This window comes from Natrix helvetica (genome assembly GCF_964273705.1).
Source record: "Natrix helvetica genome assembly, chromosome: 1".
NCBI lineage: Eukaryota > Metazoa > Chordata > Lepidosauria > Squamata > Natricidae > Natrix > Natrix helvetica.
The window spans coordinates 76,205,379-76,221,642 of NC_138548.1; the positions used below are offsets into that span (position 1 = coordinate 76,205,379).

The following is a 16,264-nucleotide window of genomic DNA, read 5'->3' on the forward strand; positions in this document are numbered from 1 at the left end:
CCTCTCTAGCTTCTGAAATCGGAGAGCGAAAGCAACGGCGTCTCTATGGTTTCAACCCGAGGTGCGGGAGGGGTTTACAAACGCACGAAAGACTAGGTGCCCTGCATCCGGCAGCCGCGGTGCATTGTGGTAAGAGGCGTCGTGGGGAGTTTGTGCTTCGCGCCTGAGCCGAGCGGAACGAGTCGCCATGGTGAGTCGAAGGAGATAAAGCGCGAGCGGCCGTCGTTTTATGAGGCTGAGGCTTGAAAAGGCGGGCTGAATTTATTTGCAAAAATAATAATAAATAAATAAAGGGAGGGGGGCCTCCACGTGAATAAAACACCTTCGTCTCGTTACTCCTTCGCAGTGGGCCTGAAGTGGCCATGGCGGCGATGGGAGGTCGGCCAGTTACTGGGATCCCCCCCTTTCCCCCCACCTTTCTCTCTCACAATATTCCCTATAATATTCCCAATATTGGGACAGAAGGACCAACCCGCCCTCGGAAGGGATGTTCAGGGGGGGCTACTCGGAAAGACGATGCCAGCGCCGCATCCAACTCCGGAGTTTCCCTGAAGACTTTTTTTTTTGGTCCCCTGGCCTTCGTTGTATTTGCCAAACACCCAAAGGAAAAGACCTGCCTTGAACAGAGAAGTAACGGTCCCCTTCAGGCAGAAGGGAATGTTTTGGAACGTTTTATCATCTGTTTTTTTTAATGATTTGAAAGTGGATTATAGAAAAAGCAATCGAAAAGTAATTCCGATGATAAAACGAATAGGAGTAGTAACAGTTGAATTATAATCGGTAGAGTTTTACAGTGTTTTTTGTAAAAAATCTAATTGTACTGGAAAAAATAGATCGAGAGCTATGGGGGGGGGGGACTATCGCTGAAATGGAAGGATGAATCTTCCCGTAGTATGTATGCATCAGAATAAAACGACCTTGGTTTCTGTATGTAAAAATTTGTGTGCAGGAACAAAAATTGCATTTGAAGATCTAACTTTTTGACACTTATTGTTGATGCCCTTTTAAGATTGTTGTCTTTCCTTTTCAGTCTCATACAATTCTGCTTGTTCAGCCAACCAAACGGCCTGAAGGCAGGACTTACGCAGATTATGAATCTGTAAATGAATGTATGGAAGGTAATTTTTAAAAAAACTTTAAATGAGTTTTAAAGAAAAATAGCTAATAAATCTTGTATTCTTGTACCATGTGCCAAATAAAATAATACTGGTAGCCTTCAACTTACTACAGTTTGTTTAGTGGCTGTTCAAAGTTGCAACAGCACTGAAAAAACCATACTGATAACCATTTTTCACAGTTGTGACCTTTCCAGCATCCCCATGATCATGTGATCAAACTTCAGATGCTTGGCAACTGGTTCGTATTTATGACTGTTACTATGTCCCAAGTTCATGCGATCATCTTTTATGACCTTCTGACAAGCAAAGTCAATGGGCAAGCTAGATTCACCCAGTTAAAACTGGGTTACTAACTTATCATTTGCAGTGATTCTGTAACAACCGAGGCAAGAAAGATGGCAAAATTCACTATAAAAATGCCTCACTTAACAACACATTTTTGTGGTCGTAAGTCAAGGACTACCTGTATTTAATTTCAGAGAACTGCTTCTGTGTGCTTAGAAACACTGGTTTCAAATCAAATTGAAAGCATTGCACAATTATAAAGTCTGTACTTTTTATTAGATTAATGAAGTAAATGTCATTGATGACTCTAGCAGTTTGACACAAGGATATCTTACGAACCCCAATACCCCTCAGCTTTGGGCACTATAGTCAGTCATGCAGAATAATGAGGCAATATCTAGATTACATGATATTTAGTAAGATTTAAAAGGTTGAAAATAATCTATATCTTACTCACTTTTCTTGCAATTCTTATTCAAAATTGTAAAGGTATTTATATTTATCCACTCACTAATAGATGAATTAACATTTATTCCTAGTGTTAGCATATTTCTCTTCAGATTGCTTGTTTGTATTTTTTAACATTCAAGTACCCTGAAAACTAGGTGGCACAAATGTGTAATGTAACTGCTAAACAGCATTCTTTTCTTTTTTAGGAGTCTGCAAAATGTATGAAGAACACCTGAAGAGAATGAATCCTAACAGCCCTTCCATTACATATGATATTAGCCAGTTATTTGATTTCATCGATGATTTGGCTGACCTTAGCTGCCTTGTGTATGTATCATATAATTTAACATCTACAATTTTACTTCTACAGTTATATATACATATGGTGGTTTGCACATATGTAATTAGACTTTTAATGTTACTGGTCTGTGCTCTTGAAAGTGAGAGATATTTGATGAGTATTACTGTAAATATATGTTTTTGAAACAACTATAATTTACTGATATTACTTTGATTATCTAGAAGGTATTTACCGTGTTTCCCCGAAAATAAGCCACGCCCTGCTAATAAGCCCAATCGGGCTTTTCAGAGCATGCGCCACAATACGCCCTCCCCTGAAAATAAGCCCGCCCCCAGTCCCCGCCATTAACACTGTACCACCTACCGGTACAGCTTCCGGGGCAAAAAGAGGGCTCGCCGCAAAAACAGCGGCAGGCCAGCAATGTGATCACCCCCTCCTGCCTGTTCCTTCTCGTGCAAAAAAACACCGCCCACCCCAACGGCAAAGGCAGCCTGCCTGGTTCCCTTCCTCGCGTTCCTCGCCATTGTGCTCAGGGAAGCGGCTGGTGAAAAAAAAAACTTCTCACGAGTTCAATCAAACATCTTGAAATCGCGAGAAGTTTTTTTTTTTTTTACCAGGGGCTTCCCTGAATATAATGTCGAGGAATGCAACAAAGCTAGAAAGGTAGGAGGCATGCCCCGCGGCCCAACACCGCCCACTTTGCCCCAATGGTAAAGGCAGCCTGCCTGGTTCCTTTCCCCGCCGTCCCTTTAACGAGGGGCGGCAGGTGGGGTGGGGGGGAGAAGCGAGGCACGCCTCCTACCTTTCCAGCTCCGTCGTGTTCCTCGCCCTTTCGCTGATTGAATCCCCTTGTAAAAAAATCTCATTAATTCAACTCGCGAGATCTTTTTTTACAAGGGGATTCAATGAGCGAAAGGGCGAGGAACGCAACAGAGCTGTCAGTCTCTGGTAGCGCTAGGACACACGTCTCGCTTCTCCCCCCCCACCTCTCCCCCCTCACTAAAGGGACGGCAGGAGAGGGAACCAGCCAGGCTGCCTTTATCATTGGGGCGAGGTGGGCGGTGTTGGGCTGCGATGCGCACCTCTTTCCAGCTTCATCGCGTTCCTCGCCCTTTCGCCCATTGAATCCCCTTGTAAAAAAAATCTCATTAGTTCAACTCGCGAGGTTTTCCTACAAGGGGATTCAATGGGCGAAAGGGCAAGGAACGTGATGAAGCTGGAAAGATAAGAGGTGTACCTCACAGCCCAACACCGCCCACCTCGCCCCAATGATAAAGGCAGCCTGGCTGGTTCCCTCTCCTGCCGTCCCTTTAGTGAGGGGGGAGAGGTGGGGGGGAGAAGCGAGACGCATGTCCTAGCGCTACCAGAGACTGACAGCTCTGTTGCGTTCCTCGCCCTTTCGCTCATTGAATCCCCTTGTTAAAAAAACCTCGCGAGTTGAACTAATGAGATTTTGGAAGACTCTCTGTCCGGCAGCCAGCCCACCATAGAGAGCACTCCTAGAGCGGCCGATGCTGAAAGACTCGGCCCCGAGTTTTGAAATTGCGCGGAGCGGGGCGGCGGTGGACAGCAGCAGCCAGCGCGGTGGCCTGGGAGAGCTGCGCAAGGGCTTGGTGAGGCTGCGGGCGGAACAGGCGCTCGTGCAACCCACTTCTCCAGCCGGGCAGAGCTCCATGCACTGACCTAGGGGGTATCCCGAATGTGCCAAGCCGCGGGAGCTGGAGGGCGGGCAGAGCGCCACATGGCTTGGCACCTTAGGGATTACCCCCTAGGTCAGTGAATGGCGCTCTTCCCGGCTGGAGAGGGGATTTGCCGGGCGGCTGCTCGTGAGCATGGTTACCTCATGGCTGCTTCGCCGCTGAGGCTGTGCCCGGCTCTTCGGGAGCCAGTTCACAAGGGAGCAGCCGCCCGGCAGCCCCAAAACAATAAGCCCTCCCTGATAATAAACCCAAGGGCATATTTTGTGGGGCAAAAGAAAATAAGCCCCTGGCGTATTTTCGGGGAAACACGGTATCAAATTAATATCACCACCCATCTCTCAAAATCCTCTCTTAATTTTCATTCACCATTGTAGAACCAATGCTTAGGTAGCTTATAATTTATTACAAGCCTAAAATAAGATGACAATGGAGTACAAAATCCTGATTTGGATTGCATTCAGTATTAACTGGTTGGGACTGTTATCAAAATACTAGAATTCCATAGCTTATACCTATCACGTAGTGGGAAATGGCAATTGCTACTGATGATTAATGGGCTTTTTTTTTTTTTTTGCACTTTTGATTCCTGGTGACTGCCTTGACTAATGCCTGCAGTTTTCTTGACCAGGTTGTTTTTTGTTTTTTACGGTGACAGTGATGGTGGTGATGTCATTGTTTTATTCCCAGGGCTGAGAGAGAGTGACTGGCCCAAAGTCACTCAGCTGACTTCGTGCCTATAGCAAGATTTAGAACTCAGTCTTTCAGTTTCTAGCCTGATGCCTTAAGCATAACACCAAGCTGGTTCTCCAAAGAATGTTTACATGGAGGATATTTCCAATTTATTGACTTGATTAATTCCTTAATTAATAACCTTAATTCCAAGAATGCAACAAAAGTTTATGGAATAAATAGGATATGAGGGAAGTAGTTAATAAAGAATGAACAAAAACTTATGTGAATCAAAGATAAGTATATCTTGGATGTATAGTTTTCTGCTGTGAGATAAAAACTACTTGTGATAAGTCCTCTCTCACCTTATGTATATTTTATAAGTACAATCTAATAAGTATAGGTATAATCTTTATTGTCATTGTATTAAATGCAACGGAATTGGTTAATCCTAATGCAATGTCAACAGTTCTTTATTGAATAATCTCAGTATTAAGAGAAATAGCAACAAGTATTTGAACAGTGGAATTATTTAGGAATACATCCATCCCTATTTCATATTGTACTAATTCACTGGTATACTTTTATGAGGGAGTTGATTTTATGTACTACTTTAAAAATAACCGATGTAACAGTACAAAATATTATAAAGGTTTAAAAGGAAAAGATTTCCCAGAATGATGTAAATTGTGCAGTTTTATCAGCTGAACGAAAAATCCCCTGGAGGAGATGTATCATAGTTTATCTGATCATTATATTGAAGTCTTCTAGTGTGGACATTTGGACTAGGTACTCTTGAGATAGATTTTAGCCAGCTTCATATTGGAGGAGGCATTTATTTGCATATATCTTTTTAGTAGAGATGTGCAGCAGTCTGGATTCACAGAAAAAAAGTTAATTTGTAGGGCTCATGTCACATCTTTTGAAATCTTAAAATAAGTCTAGCTCATGTAAGGACTTTCTCATAGGTATACAATACCTTAAGTATCCCTTCAAATCTCGTTCGCTCTTTCAGTTCCAGATTGCTGCACCGTCCTACTCTTTAGTTCCTTAAAGTACAACTAGTCCATTAATTTGAGCCCAGTTGCTCGCTGAAAATCAGTGCATAGACAAAGTGTATATATTCAGAATAGTATATAGTTTATATTTTGGCAGTCAGGCTCTAAACCAGTGGAAGTTTCCAAATCAGGTTCAAGATTTGTAACATCTTAGAATAATGTTATTTATGTACATATTACAATAGCATGCATAATCACAGCAAGTTTATCTATCTTTTAGAGGAGCAACAACTTAACACTACATTTGAGCATCCATATTAAGGTCAAGATCAGGCAGCATTCCCTGAGTACAAATTTCTGATTAATAAAGAATAAAGCCTTACTTCCTTTGTTGTGCATCTAACATCAAGTACTTCCATTTTACCTGTAGTAAAATTGGTTTTCTAGTCATAGACCTCTCCATTATTGTTTCAACACTTCTTTTTTTTATAAAGATTTTTTTTTATTTTCAAAACAAACACAACACATAAAATCTTTTTTTTTTTGCATACTGTAGAAAGTGTATCAGTTGGTTACAAAAGGCTTTTGTGCAACTCTTCCACAGTCATCAAACAATTCATATTAACTCAAGTATTTTAATTCAAATATTTATACATATTTCCATCATCATACCTTCATTTACATTTGACTATAATTGTTTAAACATCCTTCATCATAAAATATACCAATATTTAATACAATTTACTATTTCTAAGATCCTCCAATAACACTGAATCTTTATGTCCTATTCTAGTTAAACATTCATAATATTCAATAACAAAATTTTCTAATCCTTCTTTCCAAAACATTATTTGCAATTTACATCCAATTTCCTTATGTTGTATCCATGCCTATATATACATCATTATCCCTCCTTTATTTAACTATATCCTATATCATAACATTTCCCCCCTAATAATATTAATCTTTATATAAAATCCAAGAGGGTTTCTAATCTTCCTTTCATGGGTACCATTCAATATTCATATCCCATTATTGCTTATCATGACAGTACACATTGTATACATTATTATCATTATCAATTATTTGTTTAACTATATCTAATATCACTAAATTTCACTAAGTTTAGCTAGTTTTAAGTTATACTCTTCCATCTATCAACCTGTATCTTTCCAGTAACAAAACAGTCTCATATCTTCTGCTGTTTGTGGTATCAGTCTTCTTATCTTCTCTTTAATCAACTTTGTATGGACTCCTCTTAGCAACTCTTTGCTTATAAAATCTCATGGAATTTCAATACCCTTCTTCTGTTTCCTTAATCCATTTATATTTAATTGTCAGTGGTGTTATCAAAACTATTGCTAATAAATTTATCTCTTTATAAAAAAATAAATTCTTTTATTTTTTCTTCTTCTGTATCTTGCCATCTGAAGTAAGTTTCCCCTCCATTTAATTCCTCTTTCAATATTCCACTCTTTCCATTTTCAGAGACAAAACAATCACCATAAATATCAGGAGTTTTAGTTTCTTTATATTCATTTTTCTCTTTGGTTTTTTGAATTTTAACTGCCACTTTATCCACTTGATAAGCCTCTAACTTCTCCATCATATTTTGCTGTTAATTGTACTAAATCATCCAACTTCTTCTCAATCCTCTCACGTGTATTTGATAATTTCTGTATTTCTGAGAATATCTTTTGCAGACTTAAAGCCTCTCTCCTGTTGAAATTGCGCCATTGTTTTCAACTAATAAACACTGCTATTTTAGCTTAGAAGTTTTTAGCAAAGGTTAGATTTCAATTCACAATAATAATTTCATCTTCACCTCTCTCTGGTTAGAAGTACCTCAAAGGAACATCTGTGTGCTTTTCTTCTTATTGCTCTCTGTAAACAAGCAGTAAGACCTTGAAGTGCCGGGCCGAGATAATCAGTGAGAGAAAGTAAAGTGTTTCGTTTCCAATACATAAAGTTTCTAGCTTCTGAAGTAGCAGTGCTGTTGTTGCAATGTTGCAAAGTTTTTTTAAATGTCTTTTTTGTATTTCAAATTGAAAAGAAAGTCCAATTCTTAAATGAGTTAGAAAAACACCCACAGTAATGAAAGAGGAGGATTTTGAACCATAGGTTACAGAGAGTAATTAAAAAAAGGAAAATTGAAGAAGGCTTAGTCCGTTCGTTTTAAAGGTCTTACATAAATTCCGTCCATGAAGATAACATTCAAAAGAAAAAAGATAACCCCCTGTCAAAAACCATTCTAGATTTAATTCCCCCGCTTATTCTCCTGTGCGCTGCTTGGAGAGTCCAAGCATGGGTTAACACAGCCTAACTGCCCTAGGACTGACTGAGTTTTTTCCTTGACCACGCCCCCTTTGCCTCTGGCAGGTCAGTTTTAAAAACTCAGTCCGCCTGATAGGACTGTTGCAGGGGAGTTCTCCAGTTCAGGCTTTTTGCTTGGACTCCCCACATCAGCATTTAAAGGAATTCCTGACCATTTAATTTGACAATCAGCTAAAGCATTTCTTGACAGCTCAGGAGGTCTGAGATTCATCGTCTGCTGCTTGTAGGCTAAGCGAGGTAGGATTGAGGCTTGTCCGGCTCCAGCTGGCGAGCGGAATCGCTTCAGGGGACAACCAGCTGTTTGGCGCTGGGGATCTCCTCTTTAAAGCCGCGGAAGTTTTTTTTTCGGAACCTTAGGTGTCCTAACGGCTTCTAGATTCTGCCTGGCAACAGCGGCGGCCATTTTAAACCTTTCGCGCCCTTTTCTCCACTTCGGAGAGGGTTGCCTTGGTTACTGAGGCTGCGCGCGCAGCAGCGGCCATTTTAGACCACCAAATTGCCTCAGGATTCAAACGGCAGAGCTTGCAGACCTCGCAGTCAGTCCTCGCCAGTAGCAGCAGCAGCAGCGACGCTTAGTGACTGAGGGCCTTGTCCGGGGCTCCGGCAAGGCCGAACATCTCGATATAGCCGCTTTCGCACTCTAAGGCAGGGATTTCGCCGGCTGGCTTCCCTTGCCTATTTCAGCAACCGCGGACGTTTCGTGGCCGTCTGGCTCGTCCCAGCGGTGCCCTCCATACCCATCCAGCCTTCCTGTGAATCCAGACTCAACAATGGCAGACGAAGGTTTGGAGGTGCAGGCTGGGCCTTCTTCCAAGAGGCCCAGAGTGGAGCCCCCCCCCAAAGGAAACAAGGGAGGGAGAGGCAATCCCAATAGATCCCCTTCCCGAGCCTCAGGGGACTTACCCACCAGTAAGGAGGGAACCCGTAGAGGCCATACCTCACAGGCCCAGAAAGCCAGCAGGTCCCCAGATCAAGAGGAGGCATGGGCAAGGCCTCATTCTCCCCAAGGGAAGGTTCAGGATCAGGATTCTCCCCACCAGGATGGTTCACCTCCATCAACTGGGGGGATTTCAAGGGACTCCTCCCCAGATGCCTCCTGGGGCTACCCAGACTCTCCCAGTTCTTCTGTTAGGGAGGAATTGGAACCATATCAGGATATATTTCAGAGGGAGGAAAGGAGAACCTCCAAGGGCTCCAAGGGACGCCCAAGAGAGGACAAGGGTCCCGCATTATCAGCTGAAATGAAGGAGATCATAGCTAAGGCCATCTCCCAAGGAATAGCTGATGGTCTCAAACAGAAAGAGACTGGTTCTGCTAGCACTCCTAAAGCCAGGGCAACCCCTGCCCCTGTAGGAGACCAAGCCCCTGCTTCACCTGGCACTTCTATTGCCACGGAGGACACAGGATTAGAGGAGGGGGAAATAGAGGATTTTGAATTATCGGAGGATGAGGATCTTCCTCCTGATAAACCGGCCTTTACAGGGTTATTTAAACCATCCCTGTTTAAATCCATCCTTCACAAGGCCATTGCAGCCACTGAACTTGGGCCCACTCCCAAGAGTGCCTCAGCCACCCCCCCTCCCACTAAGGACCACAAGGAAGGTTTATTCCAGGAACCTTCACCAACCCAGGAAATGATTCCAGTTCCGGACTTATTCCTGGACGTAGTCCAAAGGCAGTGGGTCCAACCTGGTACCCTGACCAATCCCAGCGGGGGGGACAAATCCCTTTACGCTGTAGAAGACAAAATGGATGAGGTGCTGAAGTTGCCTGAGGTGGATGCCCCGGTGGTCTCTCTAACTTCTACTTCTAATCTTCCAGCAGATTTACTCGAGGGACTCAAGGCCGAGGACAAACGCTCAGAAAAGGCATGCCACAAGACGCACCAGGCGGCTGCCTGGGCCATTAGAGCATCCACCTCGGCATCATTCTTCACCAGGGCTTCTCTCCTCTGGCTAAGACAACTCAGGTCCAAACCTCCCTCAGCAGGTTCTAGATGGCGGCATGATATCAATAAAATAATAACCGCCGTAGAGTATTCAGCAGATGCCTCCCTTAATGCGGCTAAATTCGCATCTAGGGCCTTGGCGTCCAATGTGACATCACGTCGCCTGCTGTGGCTCCGCCACTGGCAGGCTGATATGAAGGCCAAATGGAAGCTTGCTTCCGCCCCATTTAAGGGAGGGCAACTCTTCGGAGAGGCCTTGGAGAAGTTTGTCATAGAAACAAAGGACAAACGCAAAATTCTCCCGGCCACCTTGAAGAAAGCCGAACGTAAGGGTTCAGGTTCATTCAGGAGACAGCCCTTTAGAGCGCAGGATAACTCTCAAGCTTCCGGCTCTAATTCTTCTTATCAGAGGCCATTTCCCCAGACAGGTGACAGGGGACAGGACAGGACAAATTACGGGTCCAGGGGAAGGCAGCAACAACAGCATTCCTTTCGGAAGCCATTTCGTGGGGGATCCAATTCCCGACAGTTTCGTAGGGGGAAGTGACCATCACAGGAATCCTCCCATAGGGGGTCGGCTCCAAATATATGCCGACAGGTGGGAGGAGATAACTTCGGACACTTGGGTCCTCAACACGATCAGGAGGGGCCTAGTGCTGGAGTTCTTATCCTTCCCTCAACAAAAATTTATCCGTTGCCCCATCCCCAAGAATCCCCAAAAGAAAGATCTCATGCAGAAGGAGATCCTCCATCTGCTCGAAATCAGGGCATAGAACCGGTTCCCAAAGAACAGGAGAGACGAGGATATTATTCCATCCTCTTTCTAGTCCCAAAGAACTCAGGGGGGTGGAGGGCCATCTTGGATCTAAAGTGCCTAAATCAGCATCTGGCATACAAAGGGTTCAAGATGCAGTCCCTCCACTCCATCCTGGCTTGCACTCGACAGGGGGATCTCCTCACATCGATAGATTTGAAGGAAGCTTACCTCCATGTCCCCATTCACCCTGCCCACAGAAGGTTCCTGAGGTTCCACTACGACGGGAGGCATTATCAATACAGGGCCCTCCCATTTGGCCTCTCGTCTGCCCCCAGGACCTTCACCAAAATCTTGGCAGTGGTGGCGGCCCACCTCCGGAATCGACCAATTCGGCTAGAGTGTTATCTAGACGACATAATAATTCATTCTTCCAATCAGAAACAGGCCCGAAGGGACGTTCAGGTGACCATACGGACTCTACAACACCACGGGTTTTCAGTGAACCTGCAGAAGAGTCACCTAGAACCGACCACCCGAATCCAACATCTTGGCGCCATAATCGACTCCGTCTCCTGCCAGGTATTTCTGTCTCCAGACAGGATGGCGAATCTTCAGAACAAACTTCGTCTATGCAAAGCTCCCAGGTCAGTGCCGATTTTGCAACTATCCCAGCTCCTGGGCATCATGATCTCCTGCCTAAAGGTGGTTCCCTGGGCACGGCTTCACGCAAGGGAGCTGCAATGGTTCCTTCTGCCAATGCAGAGGTCAAGGGACAGCAACTCGTTAAGACGCGTGAAACTACCGCCAAAAGTACTTCGCTCCCTGCATTGGTGGAGCACAGCGGCGGTCAGGAAAGGGTGCCTCTTCAAGGAGCCCGAAAGGCTGGTTGTAACAACAGATGCCAGCCTACAGGGATGGGGAGCGCACTGCCAGGGACATCTTGCGCAAGGAAAATGGACACAGAGGGAGGCGGCCCACAGCATAAACTGGCTAGAACTGAGGGCCGCTCGCCTCGCTCTACGTCACTTTGCTTCTCAGATTGTGGGTCATCATGTACTGTTGTTAACAGACAATGTTGCCACAAAGGCCCACATCAACAGGCAGGGAGGCACGCACTCCAAAAATCTCATGCAGGAGGCGGAACTATTGTGCAGATGGGCGGAGCGACATCTGGCGTCCATAACAGCGGACCACATATCGGGGACGAGCAACCAAGAAGCGGATTGGCTGAGTCGGCAGACGATAGACCACTCAGAATGGCGGCTGCATCCAGACATCTTCTCTCAGATCGTGGAGAGGTTCGGCAAACCGCAAGTAGACCTGTTTGCAACAAGCACCAACACACATCTGCCCCGCTTCTTCACTCGATACCACTCGCCCTTAGCGGAGGGGACGGATGCGCTGAGGAGCACTTGGCCCTCAGGACTCCTGTACGCGTTTCCACCGCTCCCTCTCATACCCCAGGTAGTGACCAAATTACTGTCAGAAAAGGCCGATCTAATCCTAGTGGCCCCTCACTGGCCCAGGAGGTCCTGGTACGCGGACCTTGTCAGCCTCTCCATCCAAAGTCCGTGGAGGATTCCTCAGGAGCAGATCTCCCTCAGCCAGGGTCACATCAAGCATCCAGATCCCCAGTGGCTGCAACTAGCCGTTTGGCACTTGAGGGGGACCTCCTGAGGAAGCAGAGATTTTCAGACAAGGTCATCAGAACTATTCAAGCGTCCAGGAGACCTTCCACTACTAGGATATACGAATATACGTGGAACGCTTTTTCATCTTGGTGTCAGGACAAGGGTGTGCAGGACATTTCGGCTTCAGTGCCAAATTTGCTGGAATTTCTCCAAGAGGGTCTGGACAAAGGTCTCGCGCCCAATACACTCAAGAGGCAGGTGGCGGCACTATCCACCATTCTTACCTGCAAATCTGCTAGATCACTTAGTCAGCACCCACAAGTAAAGAGCTTCCTCAAGGGGGCGATGAACATCTCTCCTCAGGTGGTTCATCGATATCCCTCCTGGGATTTGCCATATGTCCTGAAGGCCTTAACGGGGGCTCCCTTCGAACCTCTCAGGAAGGCAAGCCTCCATCATCTGACTATTAAGACGGCCTTCCTCATAGCTATAACATCGGCTCGCAGAATTTCTGAATTGGCTGCGCTGTCTGTGAGGGAGGACCTTTGCATTATTCATACTGACAGAATCATTCTGAGACTTGATCCATCTTTCATCCCCAAGATGAATACTCAGTTTCATAGAGCCCAGGAAGTGATTCTTCCTAATTTTTGTCCAAATCCAGTACATCAGAAGGAAAAAATCTGGCATAAATTGGATGTAAGAAGGGCAGTCAAAATTTACATCAAACGATCAAGGGAATTTCGGCGTTCCGAATCCCTATTTGTCTCCTTCCACCCTGGGTCCCTTGGTCGCAAGGTTTCATCCCACACAATTGGACGTTGGCTGAGGGCTTGCATCAAGCTAGCCTATGAGACACAGGGCAAGACTGCACCACGAAGAGTAACCGCGCACTCAACGAGGAGCGCTGCAACTTCAGCTGCTTGGGCGACCCAGGCGTCCATCATAGACATTTGCAGAGCGGCCACGTGGGCCTCGCCCACGGCGTTCATCAAGAACTATAAGATCGATATCTTTGCCTCGGCAGAAGCCTCCTTTGGAAGACGTATACTACAAAGGGTTGTGGAGGCTACAAAGGACAATGACTCTGCCCGCCCTGGGACACGATAGCTTGGGTATGTCCCATGCTTGGACTCTCCAAGCAGCGCACAGGAGAAAGACCGTTGGCTTACCTGAACGGTCGTTCTCTGGGCGCTGCGGGAGAGTCCAAACCCACCCAGGGTTCGAGGATCCAGATCTAAAACTCTGCAGAGACTGGTTGAAGACGTCCTATTGAACCTTTCGTTTTTAAAACTGACCTGCCAGAGGCAAAGGGGGCGTGGTCAAGGAAAAAACTCAGTCAGTCCTAGGGCAGTTAGGCTGTGTTAACCCATGCTTGGACTCTCCCGCAGCGCCCAGAGAACGACCGTTCAGGTAAGCCAACGGTCTTTTCTTCTGTTCTCCAATTTGAATTTATTTTAAGTTTTTTATAGGCAGTCACTCTTAAAACAGTAAAATTTCCTCACCAGCTGGAAACGCTTTCTCTTTCCATATCCTTCTGTTTTGGAGTTGCCCCGACTTCGTCAGCCTCTGGCTGGATTTTTTGTCACCGGCTTGAAGACTTTCTCTTGGATCGATCAGGGACTTTGCGATGTCCCTGAGATCAGCAAGACGTATTCTTCCTGTTCACTGTCTCTGTGGGACAGTTTAGGTCCATTTGGACAACCTAGTGGCAAAAGTGTCGACTGCGATGTCAGAGCATTGAGATCGCACGTCTTATTGTCGCGACTTCGACGACTCCTCCGTTTCAACACTTCTATTGTCTTACTGAATTCTCTTGTGAAGAAATAAAGTTGGGTGTCTTTGCCTTATTGGTGCTACTTTATTATGAATTTCTAAGCAACATTACCCATTTAATTAGAAGATTATGGAAACCATGGAGTAGTGGAGTATACTAATTGCTAACTCCAGTGGTGATCGTGGACTTTTCAAAATGTATTCCTTTGTAAAGACAGAACAACTTTAAACGGCACTTCCTTAAAAAGATAGCTAATATTGTTTTGATTTTTCTTTTTTCCCCTTTTTTGTCATAGAGTGTTTAGATTTTAGGAAGCCACCAGAGGGCATGCATGTCATATTGCCAACTGCCCAGAATTATATTTTACAGATTGGGCAAGTAAATATATAAATATATACAGACTTGTATAAGATTTTTAAGTAAACAAATATATATTCCTCTGTAGCCATAAAAGTCTAAATGATACATCTAATACCGTACCTTTTATGACATACTATATTGATGGTATATGTCTATAATAAAATTCAAAGATCTTAAGCTTTTTTTTAGAAAAGAGTAAAAGTGTTGATTTTATTACATATTTTATTACATATTGAAATAGAATTAATATAGTGTGTGCTTAATTTCTGCCTCAACATTGTTATAGAATTACATTCAAGGAAATAATTGTTAATCTTCAGAAAGACAGAATAATTGTTCTTGGAAATAGGGGATTTCAAAATGTTGAGAATTACACTGGTTTTAAGAAAATGTTTTACAGAAATGTATGATGAACAGCAATATTAAAAATATTAACTCATCTATTTTTTTTCCTACCAGCTATCGTGCTGATACTCAGACATACCAGCCTTACAATAAAGATTGGATAAAGGAGAAGATCTATGTTCTTCTCCGCAGACAAGCTCAGCAAGCAAGCAAATAATGGGGCACTGAGGGAGGGTGTGGACATCAGGTGTGTACAGCATTCTGTAGTGAAAGTCTTGTATTGTAATCCACTGTTCATTCTTATAAACCTATGACTAGGACTGAGTCAGTTAGAACTGTAAGAGACTTGTTCAATTCCAGAAGAAAATGTCTTTTACAGAAGTTTAATTTTTAATTTTTCACGTTTCTTAGTTTATTTTATTCCAGGTCCTAAAGATTATTCACATCTCCTTTGCCACCGTTGCTATATGTACTCCTCAGAGAAGGGGAGATCAGTAGTATTACTTGGAGGCAGTGAACAATCATAGTGAAAAATAAAATAAATGCTCTTTAGTTAAACATATTGAGTGGTGATTTTATAAGCTGGGTATTCTAAAAAAAACACCTTTTAATATATTTTCCAGTTCATACTGAGATTCTGAATTCACACATTAAGCCAGGTTGGGTGTAACTATAATTTATTGAACAGATTTACACAACATATTAAAGTATAAACCAGGCATGGGCTATCTCACTTCTCAGCATTCTGCACTCCCAAATTTTGGTGATAAAATTGTCACATTTGGGATTTCCCCCCCCCCCCCATTTTTAATAATTAGGATTAAAATGGATGAAGCTTTTGGATTCCATTTCTGCTGTTGCCCCTCCTCTAAACCAATCCAGAATTCATATTTTTGGAGTTGATTGTACATAAGCCTGGCAGTTTGGTAGGATTTAAAGATGGAAATAGCATATTTATGGGAATTGTAATGTTTCCATTTCACCTTGCGCTAGGGCTACCAGATTATTGTTTATTAAATTTATATGCTGCTCATCTCGTGGTTCATGATGACTGAGCAGCTTATAGTGTAAAAAACATAAAAAAACAATAAAAACAGATTAAAATGACAAAAGATTTTAAAAGATGTAGATGCCATGTCGTAGCTATCAGAAGATTTGCAGTCCAGATCTGCTGCTGTAGATTAAATCCCCCCAAAATGGTTTAGGGAATAAAGGTGGTTTTAGGGGCAAGAATGGAAGAAGAAAGAATTTCAGTCTTAAAATATGAAGAAAAAACAGAATATTTTGGTCTTGCTATTTTCAGTGGATGGGTTCCAGTGGCCTCTACTCTGTCCCTTAGACATTGCCCATTCTAAACAGAATCAAAGGTTTATCCATTGAAATAAGCAAAAATAAGAAAAACTACATATTTACTATTGAGCACAAGTGATAAGATGTTTTTTGTATTACATTTAGCATGACAAATGTAAAGTATTGTGAATGGGATTCACAGTTGCTTATCCATTCATTCAGAGGATCTAAGGTCAGCAGATACTGCTGCTTGTGGAGAACAGTGTTATTGTTTATGATGATATTTGGCTGGTTCCCTGTG

At 43.7% G+C, this 16,264-nt stretch overlaps 1 protein-coding gene across 1 annotated transcript; it reads left to right on the forward strand.

The window, feature by feature from the left end:
* The first annotated feature begins 52 nt into the window (after positions 1-52).
* On the forward strand, positions 53-15,231 carry ERH (ERH mRNA splicing and mitosis factor). Its single transcript, XM_081935198.1, has 4 exons — positions 53-190; positions 1,031-1,118; positions 2,060-2,180; positions 14,788-15,231. The coding sequence occupies exons 1-4, from the start codon at positions 188-190 to the stop codon at positions 14,888-14,890; spliced, it is 315 nt and encodes a 104-aa protein (XP_081791324.1). The 5' UTR covers positions 53-187; the 3' UTR covers positions 14,891-15,231.
* Positions 15,232-16,264: the final 1,033 nt, after the last annotated feature.

Bases quoted from the DNA above. Each gene is read 5' to 3' on its own strand.
- ERH (XM_081935198.1), top strand. The intron at 1,119-2,059 runs GTAATTTTTAAA...TTTCTTTTTTAG, and splicing joins TGTAAATGAATGTATGGAAG to GAGTCTGCAAAATGTATGAA. The intron at 2,181-14,787 runs GTATGTATCATA...TTTTCCTACCAG, and splicing joins GCTGACCTTAGCTGCCTTGT to CTATCGTGCTGATACTCAGA.